Genomic DNA, 18,154 nt, shown 5'->3' with positions numbered 1-18,154 from the left:
TTATTTTATGTATTTCACTCAGTTACTCTTGTTCGTTTGCATTGTTCGTTGGCCATTAATAGCTATTGTTTGCTAAATTGGTCGGGCAATCAGTGGAAGCATAGAAAAATTAACTCTTGGAAAAAAGATATAAATTGATGGAATTCACGTGTATCTTTTTATTATAAAATTACCTGTATATACTTGCATATATAACTATTGTATAACTAAGTAACCAAATATAATTATTACTTGCGTACGTTACGATACTTTTTCTAATCTGTCGTTAGTAATTTTTTACTTCACGCTTTACTGATCGTTAATCGACAGAGCAAACAGGAGAAACACGATACTTAATAAGATCTTTGTCTGGAACGCGTGTTCTCTTAACAATTTACGCAATCGGATCGTTTTTAATTAAAATGAAAAAGATAATTTATGAAAGGCTGAATTATAAAATTAATGTTTGGTGTGATTTCAGAGCGCGATACACGGTGCACGGTTTGAATGAGAGTTCATTTGCATAAGGAAGGAAGGAAATTGCGGTGGAATTCGCACGAGTGTCACGCAAGATGCAAATTCGCGAAATTTCACGTATTCCGCTCGATCTCGCAGCGTATCTTGATCGGCCACGAGTTCGAGTTTACGGTGGCTCGTAAATTTTACTGAATTATCCGGCAGCGTCGTATTATTCACTTAGACGAACGTGTGGCTAGCCGTGAAGGGTGTTTAAATTTCTTTTAGGCCATTTTATCGCGGCCAACGAGCCAACCAACCGATTTATCGACGCTTTTATGCGTTTTATGGCTTCATATACACGGCAACGTTTTAATAAATCCCTCGTAATTTTTATTGCTTTTAATATTGCGTATCGGCATCTAGTGGTTGGTTTCTTCTTATTTGCGCGAGCATATTAGTTGGCAGATATTGTAGCAAGTAGCGCGTATTTGTATCACTTTATTTCCCTTAAATACCTGATCTTTGAAATATAATAACAAGTTTTAGTCATATATCGAGGAACTTCGTATTGAATAAAGAAAATCAAAAATTTATGAAAAATGAGTTAATGTATTCATCGTAATTAAACAGTAACACAATTTCTAGTAAATGAAATTAATATAATTAGGATAATAATAAAGAGTATATCGAGGAACTTCGTATTGTATAAAGAAAATAAAAAATTTATGAAAAATGAGTTAATGTATTCATTATAATTAAACAGTAACACAATATTCTAGCAAATGTAATTAATATAATTAGGGTAATAATAAAGAGTATATCGAGGAACTTCGTATTGTATAAAGAAAATCAAAAATGAGTTAATGTATTCATTATAATTAAACAATAACACAATAATCTAGCAAATGTAATTAATATAATTAGAGTAATAATAAAGAGTAATAATGCAGTAGTAACTAAAGCCACGCAAAGATACGTCTTTTCCGCGTTACTCGTCGCGTTAACCAGCAATCGTAATATAAACAGCGTTCTTGCATATAAAATTCTCAAGATTTCATTCGAAATCACGTTTTAGAAGGTTGCTACGATATCGAAACATTACATCAACACGCGAAGAAGCCACGTACAAATACTGCTTTGTCATGCAAAATTCTTCTGACATAATTTGAAATCGCGTTTAAAAAAGTCTGCCGCAATATATGGAACTATGGACGGTGTTGCATAGCAAACAGTAACCTGATATTAACCAGGAGAAAAATATTGTTACGTACGTAACAAAAATGACTGACAGAAAATGCATTATCCAATTAACTTCTCCTCTGTCCTGCAACGTTACGCTTCAAACTTCAAACCCTTGGTCGCTATTACAGAAATTCATGATACGATAACAGGGAATTTGATCGCACGAGTCTAACCTATCGATTGGTCTCGATCAAACGGAACGACAAGCTGCATGTGACAACTCGTGAACACAAGGAAAAGAGATGGTGATAGATAGAAACGATGCATCCAATGTGGCTGGAAAAGGATTTACCTCGCGTATGAATGAACAGGTCGGTGAAAAGCTCCCTTTAACGCGGTCCAGCGAGCTGGAAGCATCACGAGAGCCAATGCAGGGTCGACCAAGCGCACCTTTTAGCTGACAGAAAGAGAGAAGAATACTTACAGTGGAATGGTACGATGATTAAATAGATATACCGGCGAAAGTATCGGATGGCGATGTTAGAAATAAGAAGATAGAAATAATAGAGACATAGCAGAACGATGAGAGCTTGCATGGAAGAAAAGACTACGATATATTAGGTTGCCCTGAAAGTTTCTTTCGTTTCATAAATGAAATAACACGTTCGTCGCCACGTCACCCTTATCTATGTGACGGGTATACTTTCGTGAGGACCCCGTCACCAAAGTATGGATGACACTCTTCTTGTTCGAGTTAATTAAATATGGGATATTATATATAGGATATACAACATAAAAATATTAAAAACACATTATACCATACTTTTTATTAATTTATATTCCGCGTAAAATATTACATTATGCTATATCGCATGGTATTTGTTAAAACATTCCAAACACATTTCAGGTGATTTTGAACACTTCGAACGATAGTTGTAGACTTCGTCGTCACTACTCTCCTCAATTTCAAATATATCTTCACGCTGTTTACTGAACATTTTGAGGATGAAAAAATCACGGATGTACGTCTCGCGAGTATGCTTCTCGACTAAATGAAAGATCTCTGAGATATCTGCCATGAGATACCTCGGAATATTCTAGCTGGAAAGCTTATCGCTTTCTCCATTTCAGAACTAAATGATCTTTTCTTTACAATGAATTACAATGATTTGAAACTTAGCCGAATCACGCTGGACGACGAACGTGATAATAGATGCACAACGTTTTTTATTTTATATTATTTTATAGATTTATGTATGATCGATTTTGTAGTAATAGAATAAAAAGGATCAAACGTAATTCAATAAAATAACATAAAACAACAAACGTCGTGCATCTACTACTTCCTTATGAGACGAAAGGAACTGTTCGGACAACCCAATATAACGCGGGCAAATAACTTTTATTATCAGGATGAATATAAAGTATAAAGAGAAAGGTCAGAAGATTCGCCGAGACGTGTGGATTCCAACTGAATCAGTCAGGATTCACTTAAGGGTGTATATTTGCCTCGGGATAGACGAAATGGACACGTTTCACGTTAAGCCGAATTTACACTGTTTCAGTTTGCAGGAACAGGGCGGATAAACAGTGCTTTCGTCCGAGTATGAAACGAGAACGGAAGCAGCGTTTATCCGGCGTGTTCCTGCAAACTGAAACAGTGTAAATTCGGCTTTACGCAGTGCAGGCCTCGTGACGGTCTCGACTGTCGTCTCTATGTTCCCAGAGAGGCTAATTGGGGAAGTCATAAACTAATCGTCTACAATAGATATATTAGGACATATATCGCTGCTTCGCATCGATAATAGCACAGCTTGAAGAATTTCAAGTTTCCCTTTTATCGGATAGAAGCTGTACGTTGTGTTTCTATAGTTATCGTGTGGAACGGTACGTTTGTATTAGGTCGTCGTTCATTTTATAAGGAAATAACAGACGCACGATGTTTTTTGTTTTATATTAGTTTATTGAACTATGCAAGAACGTAATAATAGAAATAGGAGGAAATAGATCATACTTAATTCAATAAAATAATATAAAACAGAGATCATTGTTCATCTATTATCACCGTATCAAAAAAAAGAAAGTTTTCGGTCAATCTAATAATTCTGTCGAGATTTAAAGGGTCAGAAGGAAGCTGGAGATTCCAGGAAAATCCATGAAACTGTCAAGTACAGATAGTTTATAATTGAACGTAGAACTCGCAAAGATAAAAGTAGAGGAGTTTCAAAATCCATCGACACAAACGAAAGTTTGCGAATCGACAGAACGGAAGTTCTAGAAAATTTAAGAAATACGCGCGAGCTTGACAACTCACGATAAACTGAGAACCTTAAAAAGTTCCTGCAACCTATTACAACGGTGCAATCAAGGGACAAATGAAACACATAGAAAGAAGTAAATGGCTGCAAAAATAAAAAGGTCAGGAGTAATGGAAAACCACGCGAGAAAAGAGGAAAAAAGGGAAATTGGAAAGAAGGAAAAAGACACACGAAACGTATACGGGGTTAAGCTGCGCGTATCTCCTTCTCCCTTTCATTTGTCCCTTCCGGTTGCTGTTCGTTTCCTGATTAAAACCATCGCAACCAGACTAACTTCGATAACCGTGCACAATCGCGTAACAACGTGTTATTATCTCTGTCGAGGTTACATTATATGGACGTACGAGGAAGAAGGAAATCCTTGAGACAGAAATGGAATATACAATCGCTTAGCTAGCAGCGAAAACAGCGATAAAAAGCAGGTTAAACGAAGAAATATCTTTGTGCGTTCGCCATTAATATTTTTATTCGTTTCCTCTGGTGAAAATAATACCGAACAAAATTAATTACTCCCGATTCTTTGTACTTTTATCGTATTGGATTTGACGGTGAGAAGCGACCTTGAGCAGTTTACTGATTCGCAACTAGGTATGGCGAGTTCTATTCTAGAGAAATTGGCTCATTTACGGATGAAAAATTTCGAAAGATTTTTAAGACAATTTTATCGTCCATAGTACGCATTTTTATTAGCTGAATTATCTTTCGTAGCTTTTGTTATCTTTACTGGCGTCATTTCGTTACTTTATTGCCACTCCGTATTATCCTTATTATCTTTAGTATCTCTGTCGTTGAACTGTTCTCGTTACTACTGTGTTACCATTATTTGGTGTCTTTAGTATCTTACACTATCTATTTAGTATCTAACATATAAATATTCAATTTTTATTTATCTATTTGATTTTTATCCTTCAAACGTCAGATCTCGACTAATTTTTCAATTTAAGACTTGCTCGATACGCTTATCAGAAACAGTATTCGCTAATTCGATTAAAATTATTCCAAGGTTCCGATTACGGCATATAAATTCCTGGAATTAACCTATTAAAGAAAATACAGGAAAACTGAAAGAGAAATTTCTACCACGATAAGGCCACGCGTACGCTATAAATACGAGAAGCTCTAAAGAAAATTCCTTAAGCCAAAGAAACCGCAGGTAATACTATTGTACTAGAAATAGAAGAAACATGAAAGAAAAATTCCTGAAGCGAAAGAGCATGGGTAGTATACTAAAGGCAACCAAGCTTCGCCTAAAGCTTCGATTTCTCCGCAACACCCTGAAATCGATACACGAAACAAACCCCATAAACACGCCCCACGCACGGCAACCCGGTTCGTATCGCGAGCAGTCGCTCGATGGTAGAATTTTGACAAATTTGCCCAATCGCGTGAATGTTCTAATCGCGTGAAACGCGAGATAACATTTAATCGTTGCGAGGTGATAATTGGCTTACTTCTTCCGACAATTTTCCAATAAAAACTCCCTTCTTCTCTCGATGGATTCACCGCGTGAACGTTCGAACGTGGAATTGGTGAACTGTGATGCATCGCATTTACGAAACGATGATTCAGAGCGTCGCGTATCGTCGAACATTTCATAATTCAGCGTTCGAAGGCGCGCGCTCGCAAGAAGCAGCAATGCTTATAAATGATTTCGCCGTAGCTACGCGATGCATCGCGAGACGCCGAATTATCGATCCTTCAGCTTTCACCGCGTGTTTCATGCCTCGTCGCTGCCGGAAACGGTCGTTGAATAACGATTTCCAGGTTTTCTTACAAATTGCGCTTCCGCTATGTATAGTCGGTAAATGCACTGGCTAGCGAAAGTATTTGAACATTTATCACGGACAACTGTTACCTTTGATTTCATGGAAAACTCGAAGGAAATTCTGCCTGTTGTATGAGAAAATTATACGAATTAATTGGGTGAAATAATTATACGAGGAAATTAATTCTAGAGTTTTATCGAAGACCCTCGAAACCTACAGGCTATCGCTTAAATTATGGAAGAAAGAAAACTTTATGCTAAATGGTGGAATTATTAACAATTCCCCATTTTTCAGAAATTTGCTTAAAAATTGACTTTACCAATTTGTGTGATTCTTCTAGGAAACCAGTGATAGATTGATATCCATCAAAATGTAAATTGCCACAGACGTTTGTAGTCTGCGTATAAACACGTTTGTCCCAGACTTTATTTCCACGAGTATTAGGTCCTCCAAAAAGTTTCTTTCGTTTCATAAGAAAATAATGGATGCACATTTTCCGTTTTATATTATTTTATCGAATTACGTATGACTCATTTTGTTTTATCAAAATAAAGATCACAACGTTCGACAGCTTTGGTTTCGTGTTTCTATAAAGATGCATCGTTTCTATAAAGACAAACTAATATATTAATAACAATCATTCTCGACGAAGAACGAAAACATAACAAAATAAATTATCGAAAATTCCAGATTTAGACTCTTTATCCACTTGAAATAATTTTTCTACACTCGTCCAAGCAATAATTCAGAATTTTCCATCGAACAACGAATCGTAGTGGATCGAAAACGACCAGTTTAAACGCCGCTGATCGTGCAACGGGGGTGGCAAAAAAGTACGACAGGTTCGGTTGAGGGAAAGTCGTAGAAGAAAGCAGTCACCTACGGAGCTTCCTATCGTCGACGAACGAAGGGGAAAAGAAAGTCGTTCCATCGGTATAAGAAGAGAAGAATATCGGAATCTTCGATGCAATCGTGAAAGAACAGAAGCGTTTCTGCGGCTGACGTGGCATCGGGGTGGAGCAATTATTTAGACGAGTTTCGTGCCGCCTTCGTGGCTATCGATCGCTTTCGAGACAAGGTTAAAAATATCTATTTGCATGTCGAGATGCATTATGGTAGATTAGGCTATGTGGCTCCTTGACTCTCAGTGTCGCCTTTTTTCGTGTCGTCGTTCCACAGCCGCACGAAGGTCAATGTTAATGGAAGCGAAATTTGTGAATGGAAGGCAGATTGCTGACTGTGATTCGATTACACGGTAGAACTGCATTTACCTGAACCAGAGTTCAACATTATTCGAATTGTTTTCAGTAAACGTTTGTCTAAGATAATTACACGAATAAATTTATCGTGGTCGAATATCTTATTCGCATGATAATATCACGCGTGATATTATAGAACCGAATTAACCGAATAAACCGACTAAATTCATTTCGCTGGAATATTTTATCTACGTAATAAATAAATCTGATGTAGAACAAACTGTTTAATACTTGATGTGAAACTTGATTGAGTGATCTTTAGAAACATGTTGTACATGTTTGGAAACATGTTGTTGAAACATGTTGATGAAAAAGAAGCAATTATGAGCTAATAAAAAGTTGAACTCGTTTATCCTATTAACATTTTGTCTACCACGTTCTTACGATTGTAAAAATTGTATGAAAATTGACAGTTAGGGCATTTTGAATATAATCGATAAATAGAAGACACTTTGAAATAAAAAGTGCCCCATTGAACAATTAAACATTTTTATTAGAATATCAATAAAAAAAAATGAGAACAAATCTTGCATCTAACTGTGCACTGTGTTTGCATCCACATCTTTGAGGGGTAATCTACGAAAATTATTATAAACACACCTCAGAAAATAATCGTAAATGCTGCTTTATAATCATACAATTGAAGTTAGAAGTGTGCACATACCTTACTATTCATATACAATGAGCAGATACCGTTTACTAACATCTTCTACCCGTTTCAACAATATATTCTGCACGTTTTGCTTACGACGAAATAGCGAATGCGAATGGTTTGTTGAAATAAACGAAACCTTGTTATAATACGTCGCTATCAACTGTTAGCAAGACGCCACGTTGGTCACCCGTGATCATCAATAAGATAAACGGTCCATTGGGGAAGAATGTCGTCTTAGATCATCAATTTATTATTATTTTTCCATTGTATGCTTTGAATAATAAAAATACTCCCGTGGCGTTCTGAGCGAAACATGTGACTTCGGCGTGGCAGTCAAAGTGTTAATAACGTTCAAAATCTAAACGAACTATTGGCTTGGCAACTAGGCGATCGCGGATTTTGTCATTAGATGGTATTGACAAAATCAGCAATCGCTTAGTTGCCAACCCAATAGAAATTTTAAGCTTCTTTTGATTTTAAATTTAAATAAAAGTTAATAGAGAAAATGAAATCTCCAAACGCGTGTATTACAGAAAAATAACTATCAATATCGTGATAATAATTGTAGTAAAAGATGTACGTTTTAATAATCATTCAAGTAATACGCTCAACGCTTTTCAAAAGCTAAAAGCCGAGTTGCGATCTTGATTTCCAGTGACATATCGTGATACGCGAAGACTGCATGCTTTTTCTGGGATCAACGTCGATAATTCTCGTTGAGCGAAAAATAAATCGTCGGTGTAGGTGTAGGAGAGAAATCAGATATCCAGGTAACGTAGAACTGGTTTTCCGAATTTATCGGACTTCGATCCGATCTTTAAACGATTTGTAGACGAATCGACAGTTTGTACGCCCAAAGGATTCGGAAATCGACGCGCAATTTCAATTTCAGTTCTGTGTTTTCTCGTTGAAAGAGAATATTTGCTTAAAATAGCGATTACCGTATTGCTATTTGTATCGCGAATTTTTATTCGAAATATTAGTTGGAATGAGAATTTGTAAATGCTAGTTACACTGAGAATTCATTTTTATAATTGAAAATCTGCGTTTTTCTTCTTATGTTTAGTTTAAAAAACGAGAGATGGAGTTTTTTGGGATTTTTTTTTTTGGAAAAAACCAGAGTACTCACTTTGGGATGTCGCCGATCTTCGGTGGTCGACATTTTCGCGCAGGAACGTCGCCCCATATATTGTACGCTGCAAAAAAAAATACAATATTTTTTAACACTATATCCGCATTTCTATTCATAATATTCTATCAAAGGAAAATTAATTGGAACTGAAAAATTATAGTATTTGTAATACTCTGTTTTTGTCCTTACTTATTTATCTATTTTCATTTTGCTATTTGTATTTTTAATTACGATACTCGAATGAAAATGAGGCAATTGAAATTGTAAAAAGATATCTATTTTTAATTTGTAACATCCTAATGAGAAAAGTCGATTGGAACTGTATGACTACAATATTTTACCTCTTTGCTTTTCATCCAATTTTCTACAAGAATTTCAAGCATAAATTGGAACAAACAAGTTGTCCGAAACAATTTCGAAAAGAAGCTAAAATTCTAAAATGGGTTCGAATTAGCTTTCGTTATGGAGTGAAGTTTCGATAATCGAGCGGCTCAGCCTTAACGAGTTCTCAGCTTCTGAATTAACACGCGGACTTTTCAACTTTGCAAAACTTCAAAGTTCCTGTCAAAGTCTCCAAGATATGCGAAAGTTAGACGTGCAGACGTGTCAGCGGCTTGAAGGGATTTCGAGACACAGCCGAATGAAATTTCGAAGATATCCAAATTCAGCGAATTTCCAAAATTCAGTTGCTCCAAGTTTCAACATTCTACTGACTCAGAAATTGCCACGAAATTAACATCGCACCGTAATTATCTGTGATAAATATCCCACTAAAAATTATTCTCCGATGAATGAATTCTAAACGAGAGAAGTTTGGTCGTTAAAATTTCGTACACACTGTATATACCTGTACGAGGTACCTATTTGTTTAACACTAAAACTACCGATCGTTAACACGAAGCTATTTCTACCAAGGCCAGTCAAAATGACTGGTCTTTAAAAAATACGTAATAATAGAATATTCTTGTATTTATTGATTTATTACTTTCTCACAGAAGAAATTCCATGTTATGTAAAATTGTAGAACCGGTCATTTTAACTGCTGTGGTATTTCTAGTGGAATTTTCCTGATAACTGATATCGTCGTATCGAATGATACGCAGTAAAAATTTGAAAAACGTGTGCGAAGTTGTACAAAACGAGGAAACTGGTTAACCGGGGTTCGATAAACAGATTGCAGGACACTTTTACATTTGGTCAAGTACCAGTCATTTTGATTGGTATTGGTATAAGTAGCCTTGATACAAAATTATTTTCAGTTTAAATACATAAAAAGCAAAATAAAATTCATTATATTGTTGTTGTTTTAGTTATCGTTGCGAAAGTCATTACACCCTTGTGGGAAAAAAAAATATAACATGAAGTAGGAATTTTAAAATAAAGTTGTAAAACCAGTCAATTTGACTGGTGTGGTAGTTCTAGCGTTAAAAAAGATGAATTTGTTGCTATGAGATCGAATTAAATGTACTCTGGTATATAGCTATATAAAATTAGCACCGGTGTTAATCCTTACTTTATATAATAAATAAATAAATGTTAGTATTCAATAAACCTTCCTATCGGAATTGAAAGATAAAAGAAAGCTACTTGTTTGCGGTGATGAATTTTTTAAAATAACGCTACGGTTCAGATATTTCCTGATCGGCTCTTTCAACGTAGGATAATTGCTTGTTTGTTATCGGTGCTATCGAAAATAGGATGAAAATCGAGGCGGACATCGACGTTGAAAGCGTTCGATTCGAAAAACTGAAATATCCGTGTTAATTGTGCTTCGTTGTTACACATCAGCCCTCTCATTCCCTCATCCCCATGCTCGCTTATTCAACTTTTATTCCTTTCATCGATCGCTTATCTCGAAAGACATTTACTAATTATAAAGTTGGCTGTTCACTTTGAACATATTTGCGATGCACGATGTCCACTGTCCGCGCTCCAAACTCTGAACTCTGATTAAACTGCAACCCTTCATTTTTGATGCTTTAACCCTTCCACGAAGAGTTAAACATCACATCCGGCCAATTTATTTCCACTGCAAATTAACTTGGCGATGCTACACGGTGCAATATTTTTCTTCAGCAAGGTATTAACGAATTAATTTGCATACATTTTTGTGGAAATGTTACAAATAGGAAAGTATATAAAAATTAAAGCAAAGCGCATATAATATGGACAAATATACGAAACGTATGTAAATTAGAATTTTTTTAATGTTTCTATTAATTAAAAAATAGTCTTCTTACGACTATGTTATGTTTCTTCATTTTAAATATGGAATTGATATAAAATGATGTAAAATTTAAAAGATAAAAATGTAAACAGCGCAAAGTTCATTAAACAGAATGGGTGGTTATTAAAATTAAAGAAAAAATGAGAGTAAAGTTAATTACGGCGAAACTAAGAAAAAGTACAAGTAAAAACATTTCCTGGAAACTGTACGCGACACATACGTCCTGTCAGGGATGAGAGAATTAACGCAAAATGTACTCGTCACTGCGACAAAACTTCTTCTTTTGTCGGTTGAAAAAGTCTCATATCCCTTTAATTATGCTGTGCAAGCGTAAACTATGTCACGCACAAAATGTTCTTCACCGTGGAAATATTCAATGAAAAGGGAAAAAGTTACGCGTAATTCAAAGAAAAGATAACACGAAATAAAATTTACAGTGATTATAAGATTAACCTAAATTCAAAATAAACTCTTGCATTTAATCTAGAATATTAAATATTGCCTACAAAAAAGAAGAAGATAAAAATTGAACAATTGAAGAAAATTAGCCGATGCAAATCACATTTTTGTTTAAGCTTAATCGTTGCTTGTTTTAAGCAAAAATCGTGTGAGATTTAATCTAATTCTCGCCTGCGTATCATCTTTTCGATTCGTAGAGCATTTCCAGTTATTTCGAATGTCGTCGAGGTAAAACACGATTTATTGCTAAAAGTTGAAAAGTTTGGCTTTCCGCTCCGTCGATGGAAAGCAGAGGTATCGTAAACTCAAAAGTTTCTTACAGGGCATAGAAGGCGAATCAGGTTATGGCGATTCTTGGAAACCGATCTTGGAACGAATCCAATCGTCGCGAATCTGCTCGTTATCGTACGTAAGATCGAACTGGTAAAGAAAAATCGTGAACGAGCCGGCTTCCATTTCGATGGAATTCTGTAGGCTTGAAAAACAGCCAAAAAATGATAAATACTCGAGTTTAACGAGGGTTACGTAAGGGAAAAATGTTATCGATAACAATTGAGTGATTTTTTAATATGTACCAAGGAAATGTCAATAGATACGTTTTAGAAACGTGTTAAAAAATTTCGTTGACCGAATGTTCACTCGAAAAAATAAATACCTGTATATAACGTGTACACGTGTACACAACGACCGTGTATATTAATAAAAACAATAGCGTTGCGTTCTTCGTTGAAAAAATAACAGTGTACATATGCAGAGTGTAGAGAAAGGTTGGGGATAAACTTTAGGAACGCGAGTACTTGGATAGTTTTGACCAGATTTCCAAAAATATGAAATATAGTGACACGATTTTGATGTTTCCCTTTCTCGTCACTCTTTCCAATCTACCAATTTCATTACATTCCATTTCAACAGAATTCATATTTCTTGCCTGTGAATTTTACTTTTTACTTTTAGGAAGAGCAAAAAAGAAAAAGAAAGAGAACATTGAGACTTGTATTACATTACGTCTCGCAATTGAGATCCTGGCCTCCTTATGAACTGGCCACCGTCACACTTCTCCGCTATCGCTAAGGTTCGTTGCCCTTAAGACCTTTTCCCTAATTGACCGCTGCATTGTAATTCAGGTAGCTAAGAGGCTGCTTTTTTATATATATATCCCGAGGATGCCTCGGGAATTAATCGAAAAAATTCTATTCTCTTGACAAATTGAGCGTGAAATCGCGTCAACATTAGCCACACAACATCGGCCACATACCTCATCACCAGCTTTCAACATTACGCTCAACCAACACACCATAACCTTACGCACAATTTCAGAAAAACCTTCAACTGAACAGCTTCTCCGAATAGTCGCACATTGACAAAACAGAGTCGTATTTCTTCAGGCTTTGTAAAAACAATTATTTTATTTATGATAATAATCTGTGGAGGTTCGTGTGTAGAGGATGGCTGGTACGTGAGGTTTAAAGGGCGAGATTGCTCGTAGTCGAAATCGTCGAATATATTTAAAATAATAAATTAATGTACAGCCATTAATCGCTGAGTCGTTAATACAAAGTACAAATACGTCACGTAACTCGGTAGATCGCTCGTGATACTCGGAGATACTCGATGATACTATCAGATACTCAGTGTGTACTCTATTGCTTGCGATCGCGTCCGTTTATTTATACTGGTCGGGGGGAAGTCGGAAATCTTGATACTCCGAGGCAAAACAACAACATGATTCGAATTGTCCTCTAACTCATGTGCCGCTACAAATCCAATAATGTTTTATTTAAAATAATTCATCTTGTAATAAAATCTGAAAGAATATTTTCCTCGCATAACACACAATATGAACATCTTGCAAGTGCGGATGGTTATTGATCAATAAGTTTGAAAGCTCCAAGTGGAAAATGAATGCCGATGAGATTGGGGTTCGTTGGCCACGATTAGTATCTGTTTTCAATCATCGGCTTGATTTCATCCGTGATTTGATTACTTCCGATAAATTGGCTTAATAACGTGACAAAGCATCTTGCCACGCTTCGATTACTGATCCGTTGTCGATTTTTAATGAGCAGGGGATTTGGAACCGTGGTTGTTTTTACGCCAACTTTGCCATCTGTCGTTCCTATTTCCTCTCTGTTTTCCTTATTTCTTCCTTTTGCGTCTTTACGTTTTACGCGAAATATCGAACATCTTTTTTACCAAATGAAAAAAAAGGTGGTGAATTATTCGAATGGAAGGAACACGATGTCAGGTGACTTGACTAATGAGAAAACTCGATAGACTCCAACTTTTTCCTATTAATATTGAGCCTTTCAACGGTGATTATTTACTTCCACGAATTTATTTAATGCAAGAAAATGATATAAATAAACGAAAATAAACGCTTCAAGTTAAGTAAATAACAGATTACGTGATTAATTTGAGAACTAGTAGTCCTGGATTAATTTACAAGATAGAAAACAAGAGTATTTTAAGATTACAGTCGTTCGAAGGTGATACATCATTAAAATGCATTACAAATCGAACAGACAATTATTGGGTTGGCAACTAACTGATTGCGGCTTTTGTCAATAGCTGGTATTGACAAAATCCGCGGTCATTTAGTTGCCAATCTAATATTTGTGTTTTAGTTCTATCGAAAGTCTTCAATTTTCATACTAACGTAGTTTCGATTTCTCAATTTCCCTAGTCGCATAGACATGGAGATTCGGCACCTAAGAATCGCTCATTTCCTCCTTTTATCCGCGGTTTCGTCGCCCTCTGTGCACCGATAAACTTCGTTACCCCGTTATTGCACTCGGCGAACGATAATTAATTGAAAGGTCGGTGATCAAAGCCGGACAACTTTTCGTCCGATTGGAACGAGGCGATGGATCTAAAGGAAGCGAAGGAAATTAGATGAAGCACACGATGATAGATAAGAATCGACTTCGAACTTAATTACTTTCTCCCAGGACAGCTTCGGAATATTTTGACAATATCAATTTATGCCATCATAATACTGTTTTCTACGCTTTTCTATACGTACAGCTTCCATTCTACAACTTGATTTTATAAAGTCATTAAAACTTCTAACGCTACTCGCTGCACAGGCAATTAAAATTTAAAAGACGAGAGGCAGAAAGGTTATATCTCTTCAAGCTCTAATTACAAATATCTGAAGTGACACGGATTAAACGAAATTAAAAAGTTAATACAATTATAGCAAGAAATTAGAATAAACGAGATAATTAAAGGAAAAATTGGATGCAAGGAGAAGCCACATCCTATTAATCGTTTAAACATTAATACTTTAATTCAAAAGTCAATTTTTCTAGCAAGTTTGTACGACAATAAAATGAAGGGGCAAGCCAGGTGTAAATTTGAATTCACACTTTGCTCGTTAATGTGACTGGATTGGCTGCTAACTCGATTGATAGCCATCGACTTCTCAGACGACGCCATCCGACTCAAGCAAATTTACCTTCCGGTAAGATTCATTAACTAACCGTATTAAAAAAATTGCCATCGTCTCTGGTCGGCGTCCTTCGTGCCCCTAAGGCTAACCTGTTGCCCCCGTTTCCCGTGAGAAATTTCGTTACCGCGCTGATGCACCCGCTAGACGATAATTAAACGATAATTAATCCCTCCGCTGGAAGATTCGACCGAGCATGGAGTCATCGTATTTTCCGTTATCAAGAATTCTGTTGGATTTTCTCGTCGACAAGAGGGATATCTAGAAGCTAGAAGGACATACTCGTTTTCCAGGTATAATATTGCGCAATTTCGTCACAGAAATTGCAATCTTTCTTTTTATATCTTCTTATTGCGATCAAACAATAATTCAAATGTTTCTAACGTTGATTTCAGTGGTTTATCTCAAGATCGATTCTGAATGTTATATTTGTCTATAATTATCGTTTCTATAAAGCTGCTGTGCTTGTTTCTTGATAGACCCGCGAGATAATAACGAGAATATTAACGTTGTGTTAACGCATTTTCTTATATTTTCCAATGAAATCCTAGGAAGTTGCTAATGTCGATTTTAGCCACGATTGGCAAACGATTTCTCAAATTAATGCCAACGTTCAATCTTCCTCTAAGTTTTTCAGTCGACGGCTATTGAAATAGAAGATATAAACAATTAAATAGAAAATTGCAAAATTCAGATCAAAAATATTCCTACATTTTCCAATGAAATCCTAGGAAGTTGCTAATATCGATTTTAGCCACAACTAGCAAACTATTTCTCAAATTAATGCCAACGTTCAATCTTCCTCCACGTTTTTCGATCGACGACTATTGAAATTGAAGGTATAAACAATTAAATAGAAAATTGCAAAATTCAGATCAGAACGTTTCATTCGACTTCTCAAAGACCTAACCACAGCACTGGCTGTTTATCGACGAGTAAAGGATTCCCAATAAACCTTAGAACGTTAATCGTTGGCGAAAATTTGAGAGGAAGGAATTTAACGTTAAACGCCGCAAGGAATTTGAAAGGTGGAAATTGCTGGTCTTCTCTCGATCGAGCAAGCGAGCAATACGATCGGCGATCGTTCGTCGAAGGAAGAATTGAATGGGGGAAAGCGGTATGAAGAGCAGAGAACGAGTCGCGGGTCATTTCCAATTACTCCGCTAGACGACTCGTAGGCACAAGTCAATTGTTAAATCGCCAAGGGTCCACGAATCGCTTGGAGCCGGATCTGTGTTCGTATTATCTCGGTCATATCCTCTTTTCCGTCCATAACTAGTGCCGGCTAACTCTCTGGCTGCTCTTAGCTGGAATCGTTCCAGTCACACACATCTATATACTACACACGTGCAGAGATATCGATCGCGATGACGATGGAAAAATAATTGTCAAGATTGCGATCGCTCTACTTCACGTGCACGGCTTCTGCTCGAGACGTTTGTTCGTTTCGTTCGTTCACTGAAATGGGCAAACAACAAATCTCATCAGTTTTCTCTTGATATACTTATGTCACTTATTTATCTTGCCTGTTGCGGGGAATAGAAAGATAGCGAATGGATTTAAATCGATTACGATTAATCTGTGGATTTTAAGGGAAACTTAAGGCACTTAAGGGAAACTTAAAGGTGCGGAAATCCGCCTAAGACGCAAAAATATATAAAATAGCCGAAATAGAACATACTCGTTATGGTATTTAATGGACGAAACAGATTTCTTACCTAGATTCCCTTTTTTCTGTATTTTTTTTTTTTTTTTTTTTGGTGATAATGTAATTTACGTTATATGAATATTAATTTGCATAAATATACGCACTCTGGTTACGTACGGTGTATTAACGAAATGTACAAATGAGAAAATCTCCCTCTTGATATATCTGTTTTATGCATTTATCTTACTATTGGGGAAACAGTAGATTAGATAACAAGAATTGTTTCGGTTATGATATATGAACCAAGCGAGTAAATAATGAATTTAAATACTGTTGCGAAAATAAATGACGAACAACGAGAGAAATAACCTAAATAATGTTGATATGTTTCTTTTTTATATATTTGGTATCTGTACAAATATTTAAGTAAATAAGATAAGTGAGAATTGTATTTTTATTTGATAGAGAATTTGGCTCGATCATGGTATATCGAACGAAATGAGCAAATAAGAAATTTAAATAATATCGATATAGATATTCGTGTCAAGAAATGGACAGTTTGAAACGTTCGTAAATCATCTGCTCGCCATTAAGTTTATCGTCGACTCGGCACGTGGACTTTTCCAAATCGAACGCCAGCATTTGCGCGAGTACGTGTGCACAGCACACACATCACCTTGACACACTTGCGGAATTAAAGGGATGCGTGTACGGCAACGAATACGCGAGCTCGTTTATCATCCATCCTACCGGATGAAATATTTTCGCAATTATACAGAGGCATAACTGCATCTCATCCGAGATTTCGTTGCTTCAAATTATCCGATTGATATACCCACGATATGAAACGTCGTTTCTGTGAACTGATATCGTTCATCAAATTTCGCCTTACTACCAAAACTTTCGTCAACTATATTGAGAAGGAGAAATTTATTACAATTTACGTATATTAAATATCGATAAGATTAAACGTTAATTTTGATTTAATGAATGAATTAATTTTAAAAAATAAACGAAATAATTAATTTACGTAGTTTCATTAATGTAAATGGCGATATTAAAAATTCGCTATTAGCTGTTGTGAACAATCGGAATATAAGACATTGCTGTATTCTTAAATTAATTTTGTTTATACTACTATTGTATTAAATCCCTATTTTACTGCATTCCTATATTCTTAAATATCTACATTACTATGTTTCTATTAGAGTGTCTGAAAAGTTTCTCTCGTTTCACAAAGAAACAATAGATGCACAACATTTTTCGTTTTACATTATTTTGACCATTAGTTTTTTTATCCTACAATTTACATCGTATGATCCATTTTGTGTTACGTGCAGTATATTAATACGTGTAATAAAATATAATATAAAAATGTTTTGCATCTATTGTTTCCTTCTAACACGAAAGAAACTTTCCAGACAATCTAATATTACTCTTGAATCCCTATATTCCTAAATCGTCAAATTTCTAAATTCCAATATTTTTATATTTACCATATCCGTCTCTTGAAATTCGTATATTTCTAGATTTCTATATCTCTAAGTGTCTAAATTTCTACACTTCCATACCCTTAGATTCCTAAATTCCTGCATTTTCAAGTCCCTAGATCCCCACAACTC

General features: G+C 35.7%; 1 protein-coding gene across 5 annotated transcripts in view; it reads right to left on the bottom strand.

Annotated features, from left to right (window-relative positions):
* LOC100741781 overlaps positions 1 to 18,154 on the bottom strand; it is a 91,852-nt gene that overhangs the window by 41,372 nt on the left and 32,326 nt on the right. For all 5 annotated transcript variants that reach the window (XM_033319850.1, XM_033319849.1, XM_033319852.1 and 2 more), the window contains one exon: positions 8,748 to 8,814. In XM_033319850.1, coding sequence (XP_033175741.1) covers positions 8,748 to 8,814 — 67 coding nt within the window. The remainder of the gene's footprint in view (positions 1 to 8,747; positions 8,815 to 18,154) is intronic.

The sequence above is a fragment of the Bombus impatiens genome, unplaced genomic scaffold (genome assembly GCF_000188095.3).
Source record: "Bombus impatiens unplaced genomic scaffold, BIMP_2.2 scf_0217, whole genome shotgun sequence".
In the NCBI taxonomy this organism is placed as follows: domain Eukaryota; kingdom Metazoa; phylum Arthropoda; class Insecta; order Hymenoptera; family Apidae; genus Bombus; species Bombus impatiens.
Note: the sequence above shows the minus strand (reverse complement) of the source record. Positions and strands in the feature narration are given on the sequence as shown.